This window comes from Cinclus cinclus, chromosome 9 (genome assembly GCF_963662255.1).
Source record: "Cinclus cinclus chromosome 9, bCinCin1.1, whole genome shotgun sequence".
Lineage (NCBI taxonomy): Eukaryota > Metazoa > Chordata > Aves > Passeriformes > Cinclidae > Cinclus > Cinclus cinclus.
This window is the reverse complement of record NC_085054.1, coordinates 27,430,460-27,441,410: the sequence shown is the minus strand read 5'-3', so window position 1 is coordinate 27,441,410 and position 10,951 is coordinate 27,430,460. Positions and strand designations below refer to the sequence as shown.

At 44.8% G+C, this 10,951-nt stretch overlaps 1 protein-coding gene across 3 annotated transcripts in view; it reads right to left on the bottom strand.

Moving 5' to 3' along the window:
• Positions 1-8,574: 8,574 nt before the first annotated feature.
• Positions 8,575-10,951, bottom strand: part of KIF5C (kinesin family member 5C) — a 58,997-nt gene continuing 56,620 nt past the window's right edge. For all 3 annotated transcript variants that reach the window (XM_062498388.1, XM_062498387.1, XM_062498389.1), the window contains 2 exons: positions 9,653-9,869; positions 8,575-8,681 (listed from right to left, as the gene is read on the bottom strand). In XM_062498388.1, coding sequence (XP_062354372.1) covers positions 8,575-8,681; positions 9,653-9,869 — 324 coding nt within the window. The remainder of the gene's footprint in view (positions 8,682-9,652; positions 9,870-10,951) is intronic.

Here is a 10,951-nt window from a genome sequence, read left to right as displayed (position 1 = left end):
CGGGACACGGGAGCGGCAGGACAGCGGGACAGAGGGACACGGGAGCGGCAGGACAGCGGGATGTTCGCTCCCAGCCGTGCGGGCGGAGCGGGCGGAGGAGGGGCCGGGGCCGGGGCCGGGGCCGGGGCGGAGCGGGCGGCTCGGACACGCCGTGCCCGCCCCGTGCGGTGACACCTGCGGGCAGGGCGGGACCCGGACACCTGCGGGGACAGAGGTGAGCGGCTCCGCAACCTCCCGGGGATCCTTGGAACTGAAACCTCCCCGACACCCCTCTGCCCCGGCACCCACGCGTTCAATTTTCCATCAGAGCGCATCAAGGTGACCACCAGGGATCTTGAATATCCTCATTTTAGGATAAATACAGCTTCCCTTGGGATCGGATCTGCTGCAAGGTAAATTCAGAGCGTTTCAGTTTTGAGCTAAGAAGCGTTTGAATCAATAGCGGCAGCCTTGCTGTGAGTATTTTTCTAGGGATGCGACTCCCATTCCTTTGTTTTCGCTGCGCTCTTGCGAAAGGTGGATCTTGGAAATGGATACAGTAATTTGCGCTGTTTTCATAGAGTTAATTAAGTGCTGCAATCCCACATTCCGAAAGCGAAATTGTAGGGATACACTTGCAAACAGTCTGCTCTCTAATTGAGTTCATCCTCCAGGCATGAGCTTTATCGGGGAGATCTTGAAAGGTGAGTCTTTTTTGACTCATGGAAAAAGCTCTGGCACGCTGCAGTGTTTGCCTTCCTCTGCAGGACTTTTGGGGAATGTTTGGACTTCCCATCTGCTCTCCTTAATATAAACCATCTACACTGGAAAGCCTCTTCTTGCCGGGTGGAGCCATCCTCATCCTGCAGGAGCTTCTCGGAGGGTGAGGAAGTGCCTCTCATGCGCTGAAACCAACATTTATCACAACCCAAAATTTATTCATAATTTTTGATAATCGACTCCAGATTTTACTGGACTAATTTCTAAGTCTGCTTATGTTTTTACGGTGTAAAAACCACATAATGCTCATTAGGAGTCTACTCAGTAGCAAAAAAAAAAAAAAAAAAAAAAGTAAAAGAGAGCAATCCATTCCTACAGAAACCTTGGAACACCCGGAATTTGCATTGCTGAGGAGAAAAGTAATGATTTAATTGAGAAATGCTCAGAGTAATAATTACTGGAAATAAGCTGTTTCTAAAGCTCCCGTGTATGACTTTAGGGAAGTGGCAAGGACACACCAACTTCTACTCCATTACATAAAGTGAGTGTAATATTCCTATAAAAATGGAAACACATGCACAGGGGAAGTGGGAGAGTGTCTCTGTCATCCCCCAGGCTAATGAAAAAGAGGAGGAAGAAGGAATATATCCACGGAGAGGCAGTAGAGATGATTAAATTATTTATTGAAAAAAATTAAAATTCTGCTGTGCTCGCTCCCCAGTCACCCAAATATTTTAATTAGTGCCCCTGGATCCCTGGAAGTGTCTGAGGCCAGGTTGGATGGGGCTTGGAGCAGCCTGGGCTAGTGGAAGGTGTGGGATGGGATGTGTTTAAGGTCCCTTCCAACCCAAACCAGTGTGGGATTTGTGAATGACTTTCTTCAGGTTTAGAAGCGAAAGCTGAAATCCAGAGCGTGGACTCAGCCCACTTTGGGGTGCATTTCCACTGAATGTGTCACTCGTGGAATCAGGGAATCTCCTGAGCTGGAAGGGACCCACAGGATCACGGATCCAGCTGCTGGCCCTGCACACACACCCCAAAATCCCACCCTGGGCATCCCTGGGAGTGGTTCCAAACACTCCTGGAGCTCTGGGAATGTCACCATTCCCTGGGGAGTCCTGGCACGCTCCGGGGGAAGAACCTTTCCCTGACACCGACCCTAAGCAGGCCCTGTCACAGCTCCAGGCATCCCCTGGCTCCAGTCCCTGTCCCAGAGAGCTGTCACTGCTGCACGGAGTGCCCTGTCCCGTGTCGCACCAGGCCCACGCGGCAGAGTTCAGTTCACTTTTATTTTCCACTGTTAGGGATTTCGAATGATACATCATGCAGTCTGCCAGTGTATCCATCCATCCATCCATCTTTGACAGAACTTCAGCACCAAGATAAAAGACTTCTCTCCACGGGCTGGGGGGAGGAGGAGGAGGGTTCAGGTCTGCTATCCAGAGTTTAATGCAGTTCAGCATCATCTGATGCCATGGCAAAATAAAAATAAAATAAAATTTCCCCTTGTTACCAGCAAAACGTGTCCACCATTTATTTCTCTTTTTTTTTCTTTTTTTTTTTCTCCTAAATTGAACACTACTGTAAAGATACATAGAGCCCAGAGAGCACACATCTGCAGCACACGTCACACATTTTACAAACTAGACAGGGATAAATCTACAGAATGCCCCAGCCCCGTGGCTCCCCCACGGCCAGCGGGGCGGCGCTGCCATCCCGCACAGCGGATGGTGCCGGTGCACGGCGCGGTTCCTACAGGCACAGTGAGGAAAAAAGTCAAAACAAGGGGAGATTCCGATTATCCTGCCCATTTTTTTTCCTACCCCCCTGTGGAGGAGTACTTCAGTCGTGGTTATGTGAGGTATTTCTCCTCCAGCGATGGGAATCTGATGAGCCCTTTTGTTTTGGACCTGTGTCGCCGTTATTTAGACAATTCGTCAAATTAAGCCATGTCCAAATTAAAATTCTTGACTTTGTTTTTTTTTTTAAGCCTCAGGGCAGGGTTGGATGGGATGTTTGGAAGGAATCCTGGGAGGGTGGGCAGGCCCTGGCACAGTGTGCCCAGAGCAGCTGTGGCTGCACCTGGATCCATGGAAGTGTCCCAGTCCAGACTGGACATTGGGATTGGAGCAGCCTGGGACAGTGGATGGTGTCCCTGCCCATAGCAGGGGTTGGAATCAGCTGATCTTTAAAATCCCTTCCAACCAAACCATTCCATGATCCTATAATTTATAAAGATTTCAGGCAAATGTGCATCTTAGTCCATTAGGCTTTATAAAGTGAAATTGAAAAGCTACTCAAGGCTCTGTGGGCAAAAGAAAAATTTTGGTGACTTATTTTTAAGTTTTCAGGATAATCCAACTCTCACCCTTGTTGGCTTTAATACAAAACTTAAAAATGCATCAGCCAAGGTCTTTCCAAGCTTAAAACTTTCCTTGCTTTCCAGAAAACAAGTCGATGAAACACGAACTCAAGGACAAACACAAGATATTTGAACATATCATTAAAAAAAGCTCAAGTGAGCCAGAAATACTTTTCAATTACTAGTTAAAAGAACAATATGCACTTCAGTTCCATCTGAAATCCGTTTTCCACTCGGGAATGGTGTTTCCACCCCAGTTCGTCCCGTGCACGACATTTTTAGATGTGAAATTTCATTTGCGCTGTACAAACCACAACTTTAAAGATGAGCCTGGGGTAAATAGAACACAACACTCAAAGAGCAAAGAAAGGAAGATTGGGGTCAGGGGACAGCAAGAGACAGGTTCTGATCTCTGCAGAGCAGATGTGTGGTTTTCTTTCCCAGATACAAAATGCGAAAGCCTTAAAAACGGTACAAAAGTTGAATATACAACGTGCCATACAAACTGAAGTCGCCTAGTTAAAACAGGCTTCAAAAATAAGAACTGATACAAGCTGAACTGAGAATTCGCAATTTCCAATTATTAAATACCTCAGGTATTTCATTTTGGGGCTTTGCTGAGAGTCCTCCCGCAGTGTTGGCGCAGAAGGGAACTTGGAGGAACGTCCTCGTTGTGCTGCTGGTGGCACTGACTGGCTGATCAGCACCAGCATGAGGAAGCGATGTCCAAGTTCACTCCTCCCTCCAGCTGCAGGGAGCTGGCAGAACTGCCCTCCAAAATATTCCTGGTGATGCCCTGAGGAATCCAATTTTGTTGCCACGGATGCTGTGTTTACAATAGAATTCCATACCAAACTCTGAGAGACACAACAAAAAGTTTGCCTACAGTACAAAAAAAAAAATCTTCGACGGCAAAATAAGCTTGGGATCTTTTCCTAAACCCAAAATAAGAGGATTATTAATTCCTAGTAGAAACCTCAGCTCTGACCAGCTGGTAAGATAGCACAGAGTAGTTCTGAGTTAGTGATTTTATTAAAGATTGCATATGGCAAGTTCACAGTTCATTCTTCTGGCAGTGCACATGCACGTAATGAAAGAAAATATAAAACTTTGGAAAATACAAAATAAATTAAATACATGCAAATCCACAGCTTCATTAAATATGTTTAGCAAAATGCTCTCCCAAAATAGTGCAACATTAAAAAAAATAAAAAACAAAAAACCAAAACCAGTTAAATTAAGTTCAACTTACTTTGCAACACCCTAATTTCAGTAGAAAAAAAAAAAAAAAGATATCTAAAGTCAACTCACAATCTTCCAAAACGCTCTATGGAACTGAAGAGTTCTACACCTACAAATTCAGAAATTAAAATAAAAACCCCAATCAATCTCAAATTAAAGAAGAGCAAACGTTTGCAAAAGAAGACCAGAGGGCTACACTTGGCCAGAGCCTTCCTGGAATTCCAGCTTCCTGGAGTCCCACTTGCCCCAGGAGATGTGGAGGGAGGGAGGAGGAGGAGGAGGAAGAGGAGGAGGAGTAAGAAGAGGTGGAGGAGTAGGAGGAGCAGCACCTTCTGCTTGCCAGCAGAACCTTCCCAGAGCAATTCCAGTGCCCCCTTGCTGGGAAGAAGGAAATTTGCTGTCTGAGAGGTCCAAGGAAGGCTTTTCCTTCCCTCTGGAGCACAAGCAGACTTTCCATAAAATGAGTGGATATAGTGGCTTAGAAAGACATTCCCTTCTCCTAGCAATGTGCTCCTCACATCCCAGCAAAAAAAAAAAAAAAAAAATCCCAAATTTGATCTGTAAAGGATGGCTTGAGTGTACAATTCTAACCTGCTTTTGGATTTTTTGAAGGAAGGGTTTGGGGGATTTTATTTTCCTTTGTTCTGGTAGGGGACTGTTCCCTCTGGGATCTGAATTCCGGAGTGAACAGATCAGGGCTTGTCAGGGGAAAGGGGGAGGGGGGAGATGCTTGTCGGATTTTCCAAGGCAAAATTTCCACAGCATTCTGAAATCCTTCAAAGATCCCTAGGGAACATCTCTTACAAACATGTGGCTAAGCTGTCCCACTCCCGGAAAACCCACCAGTGCAGGGAGAGCTACAAGGAATAGGAGATTAATTTTAAAACAGGTCACACAGATAAATTCATAGAACTACCAAACTTCAAATCCTAGATCTATACTAACAGATTTCTCTGCATCCCATTTGTTCTTTACCAGGTACTGCAATAAAGGTTATTTTATACAGTCCAAAGATTTTTTTTTCTTTTTTAAATCAGGATATTACAAATGGTTCTTTGGGGAAATTTCCTTCTGAAAATGTTAAGCAGTAAAATTAAACCACATAGCAGCACATTTTCATCCCCTAAAAATATAAAATAATATGTATATTATACAGGAAATCAGTCATGACAGAGCACAACCACCTGCCTTTGATGGCACTTGGTCATTGAATAATTAATTCCTCGACGCCAGAAGTCAGGAATTACCGATGCCAACGGAGGACTCGGAAATAAAAAAACAAAACAAAACAACCAAAACCAAAGCATCACTCTGAGTGGAGAAGCCCCAACCTAAGCAGCGCCAAGGGCTGGGGGAATTCGGAGTGGCAGCCTCCCTGTCATCCTTTCTGAGGTGGGAATGTCGCAGACATCGCACGAGGATCCGGAGGAGCTGAGCTGGACACTTCTGTACACGTGGAGATCCTACGAAGCTCGGAGTACCTGGAGCCGACGGTGGGAAGCGCAGGATGGACGGGAGAGGGGCGAAAAAAGAAACTAATGTGACTTAATGACAGTCCTTAACATGCTAAGTGGAACTGACCTGCCAGAGAGAGGGAGAAAGGGAAGGAAAGTTAGTGGATTCTGGGGGGATTAGGAAGCAGAGCACCCAAATGGGGGTGGGCAGCAACCAAAGAGGTGAGTCCGCAGTCACGTTTTAAAGAATTATGGAATTTGGGTCTCACAAAATGAGCCAATTCTCCTGGTGGAATTTGCTCTCTGCCACCTATAGCCTGGAATTATATCTCCCCTAAACATTTATCTAGAGGTCTAACTGCTTTTATTCCAACCCCCCCTTTTAATTTTCTGTTCCTTTAATGGGGTTTTTCTCTTGGCTCACTGGATGTGCTGAAGGGCTGGTGTGTGTTTATATCATGTAATGGTGGGGGGGGGAAATGACAGCAGCAGTTTGAAAATTATAAACCTAAAGGATTAAGAACTACAAATTCAAACCAATCCTTCTGTTAATCCAATCTTATCCTGATATATATACACATATAAAAAAACAAGTGTTTACAGAAATATCGACAATATTTTATATATAATATCATGGTAATGTGATAAAAATATACTTTATAATTTTATGTATGCACATTAGACAAGAACATTTTGTTAAAACCCACATTTGTTTCTCTTCCACCTGCTGGGTTAATCAATCACAACCACTGAGCAGTCTAACAGCACTAAGTGTCTTTTATCTTTATGGTGAATAATGAATGAACACAAGATAAATCTCTCCTCAGCCAATGTTGAAATAGGGACCTCAAATTTATTTCTCTGCTGTTAAATGACTATAAAAGAAAGTTTTGTTCTAGTTCCAGCTGGGTACAACTGCACCATTCCGAAGCACTTTCTGCAGAGCACAGGAATGTCTCAGCAATAATCAGGAAATAATCTGGAAGAAGCTTTCCCTTATTAAAGACCCCTGGGTTTCCATCCAAGCTCAGAATTCTGATTACTCAGATACTCCCAATTTTGGCAGCCAAATAGTTGGAATTTGCCAATAAAATTCTTAACCAAAGGACCAAAACTGAGGAGAATTTACCTTCTCCAATCACTTCCCAGCCTTCCTGGACTACACCTTCCACACTTATTTCTGGATGTGAACAGAAAAACCTAGAACACACTGTTGAAATCTGTTGAAATGGTTTCATTCCAACCTGCAGAGCTGCCATTTGGTTTTCAGATTTTTCCTAATAGTTCTTTTTTTTTTTTCCAGAAACCCCAAGTCTGTAACTTTATCCAGTTTCTCCCGAGATCTTCCATCTTTTTCTCCAGCCCCATTTTCCCCAGTGCTCCTCTGCAACATGGACTGAACCTGCTCTTCTCCCACAGCCCTCAAATCTCAACCTCAGCATCTGAAATACCTGGTGAGTATTTTATGCCTCCTGATTGCTTTTTTTCTTGACTTCCACAGCCCTGTCTTGTCATTACAAACCCATCTAGTTTGAAGTGGGGTAATTTTATTAATAACTTTTATTAATCTACAGCTGTTCACTTGCCGTGTGGCCTGTTTGAGTCTGACTCTTCATTTCAGTGCAGTTGGTCAATTAAAGGTGCATTTTTTGGGGGAAGGTGGCAGCTTTTTCCCCTCAGAGCAGCTGCTACAAGAAATGTTTAGAAATCTTTGACAAGGCTCTGTATCCCACTCTTTGCCAGGTCACAGAGGTGGGAATGCAATGAAGCAGAGGCACTTCACTCCTGAGGTGGAAAAGCCAATTTCAGACCAAAATGGACAAAACCACTCAGCAAAGCCTTGCCCTCATTTATCCACAGAGGAAATATTTGTTGCTGGAAGCTCATGGCAAACACAATGAGCAGGAACAATCCCCCAGCACAATAACAGCTTGAGTGTGGCATGATGGATGCTTGGCATGCAAGACTGACATGAAACATCCCCCCCAAAAAAAGCTAAAAACACCCAAGAATGCCTCCAGGAGACCACAGACCATGAAGAGAGTCATGAGACAGAATTAATCCTCAAGGAGGGTAAAAAGCCAGACTTAGAGGGACAAGTTTGTTTTTCACAGCCACTCGCTGCCATCCGGCTCTTGGCGTGTCTGTGGCATAAAGTGATCATCTAAAATAATGCAGATATAAAATCCCTCCAACAAAGAGCATTTCAAGAAAGAACTGGGAGCATGGAGTCCATGGAACAGTCTCCTGGGAATATGCTGCTCATCTTTTGCTTAGGAGAAACCCTCAACCCCTGGCAATTAAAGTAAAATATTTAGGTTTTTTTTTTTTTTTTTTTTCCATGAAGAAAACTAAGAGTGCAAAGTGTGCCAAATGGTGACACTCAAATTTGGAGATGTGTCTTGCTGCCACTGACAGCTGCTCTACCCCTATCCCAGGCTGGAATATCCCAACATGGAAACACATCCATGGTACAGAAAGCAGAAGATGACGCTGGCAGAAGGAACCTCTGGAACTGTAATTTTACTACGTGAGTTTCTTGCACTCCATGTGTGAATTTTGGTCCAGATATACCAAAGAGCAGCTTTTTAAAAACTATTAAGTGCTAAGTCATTAAAATAAAACCTCTCCTCAGCAGCTGGCAAAGCCTCTTAACAGGCACTCAATTAACGATTATCATAATTATCAGCGAACAACCACTAAAAATAGAAAAAAAAATAAATTACTGTGGGTCTCCTAAAAGCAAGATGAAAAGTGAGGGAACTGAGTGATCAGTGGGAGAAGAGGTGAGTGAGTTCCTCTGGCCTTACCTGTCGTTTATTTGGTGTTGTGGTAGTAGCTGGAGTTGGACATCCCTCCCCCCCGGATGGCGTGGACGGCCGTCGGAGAAGACGCTGGGTAGTGACCAGGGCGGATGGGCTTGGCTGCAGAGGGGAAGGAGGGAGCAAACAAAAGATGTTTTAGCTCTCCCAGTTTAGCTTTCCACCTTCCCTTCTCCTCCAAGGGAAGCCCCGTTGTTTCCCAGCTCAGAGCTGTGCTTGGCAGCGTAGTTTGTAACCTAGAACACAGCATTCCCTGCCTTGGCCAACAACAAATACACCCCTTGTCCTGGTGACAGATCCTTTTTTCCTGGTGGCAGATCCATTTTCCTGCTGGAAGACCTCTTCCACATTCCCATGCATTGGATCTGCAAAGATTCTGGACTATCTGACCACAGAGGGAAACCACTTGGGTTTTTTATGTCCCATTTACACCATTCCAGAAGATGCCAAGACAAAACTTGGATGGCCCTCTACAAGAGGAAGCATTCAGGAGGTGACACTTTGTGCTGTGTGATTCTCCCTCAGGATTTAATACCCCAATATTGTCATGCCCACCTAAACCATTCTCCTTTAGCAATTCCAACAAATCATTCTAAGAATTGCCCCATTCCCCTGTAGTGTGCACACATTACGTTGTGCCTCAGAGATATATCAATATCTGAATTACGAAGGAAGATTTTTTTGGAATTAAATCACATAGAAGAGTAATCGGGGGGGGAAAAGAGAAAGGGACAAGGTTCAGGAAGGCAAGGAAAGAATAAAAGCAGAGAGAGAGAGCATGGGGGGAGGAGGAGGAAGAAAGTGAGCGACTAATTTAAGAAGACAAGTTTTCAGGTCACTAGAAGGACACACAAGACCCATTACGCCCTTTATTCACCCAGTGGAACAGCACAGCCTCTTTCAACCCGAGGTGGGGCAGATTCCATTAAAAAAAAAAAAAAAAGCAAGGCCTTTGAAGATTCCTGTGCAGCAGAGGAGAAGCAGCCCCTGCATTTTACTCCATCCACTCAACCCCCAGCTACCAGCCCGAGCCTGAAGCACGTGGGGAGCCCCTTTTAGCTCCATGTCCTCACCAATTTGGGCAGAGTGTGCTCTCCGGGCCATGTTTTTGGCTCTCACGGCCTCCTTAATGCGATCCACCTCCTGCTGGTAGCGCTTGCGGTCGCGCATGGCGTTCTCCTTGGCCTCCTTCAGTGCACTCTCCAGGGCCTTGACTCTCTCTGCCGTAGCTCGAAGGCGTTTCTCCAGCTTAGGAAGCTCGCAACGAAGATCTGCATTATCACGTACCAGCTGCGGGGAAAAGAGGTTCAAAATGAAAGGGGGTCAAAAGAAAGGGGTGGAAAAAATCTGCTCAGGGAAATGGCGGGGGAAAATCTCCTCAGAAAAATGGCGGGGAAAAATCTCAGAGTAATGGCGGGGGGAAATCTCAGAGAAATGGCGGGGGGAAATCTCAGGGAAAAGGCGTGGAAAATCTCCTCAGAGAAATGGCAGGAAAAAATCTCCTCAGGGAAAAGGTGGGAGAAATCTCCTCAGGGAAAAGGTGGGAGAAATCTCCTCAGAGAAATGGTGGGGAAAAATCTCCTCAGAAAAATGGCGGGGAAAATCTCAGGGAAAAGGCAGGAGAAATCTCAGAGAAATGGCGGGGAAAAATCTCAGAGAAATGGCAGGAGAAATCTCCTTGGAGAAATGGCGGGAAGAGTCCCCTCGCAAGGAGAGAGGAAGCGCCACCGGTTGCTCTCCATGCCTCGTGTACTAAGGTTTAATAGGTTTATTCCAGAAATTAATGTAAAATTCCTAGTTTAAAAAGAAATGTAGAATGCCCTGAACTGGAATGGACGTACAAGACCAAAAGAAAGTGGCCAAAATCTCCTCAGAGAAATGGGGTAACATTCCCCTCACAAGGAGGGAGGAAACGCCGCCGTGCTCTACATATGTCACATACTAAAATTAAACAGGTTTCTTCCAAAAATGAATGTAAAATCCTTAGTTCAATGAGAAATTTCGAATGTCCTGAGCTGGAATGGACACATGAGGTGAAAGGAAAGTGGAAAAAAATCTCTCTTCCTACAAATGGCAGGAAAAGTCGCCTCACAAGGAAACACCACCATGTTCTCCATGTGTCTCCATGTACTAAAATTAAACTGATTTCTTCCAGAAATTAATGTAGAAATCCTAGGTTCAAGAGAAATGTAGAATGTCCTGAGCTGGAATGGACCCACAAGGATCAAGTCCAGCTCTTTACCCCACAGAGGACACCCCAAAAATCCCACCCTGTGCCAAGCTCAGTTTCACTCACAAAATTCACTTGTCTGTCTGAGGAGTGATATTCATTTAAATTGTACAGAGAGATCAAAGAAAAATAGAGTTTATTT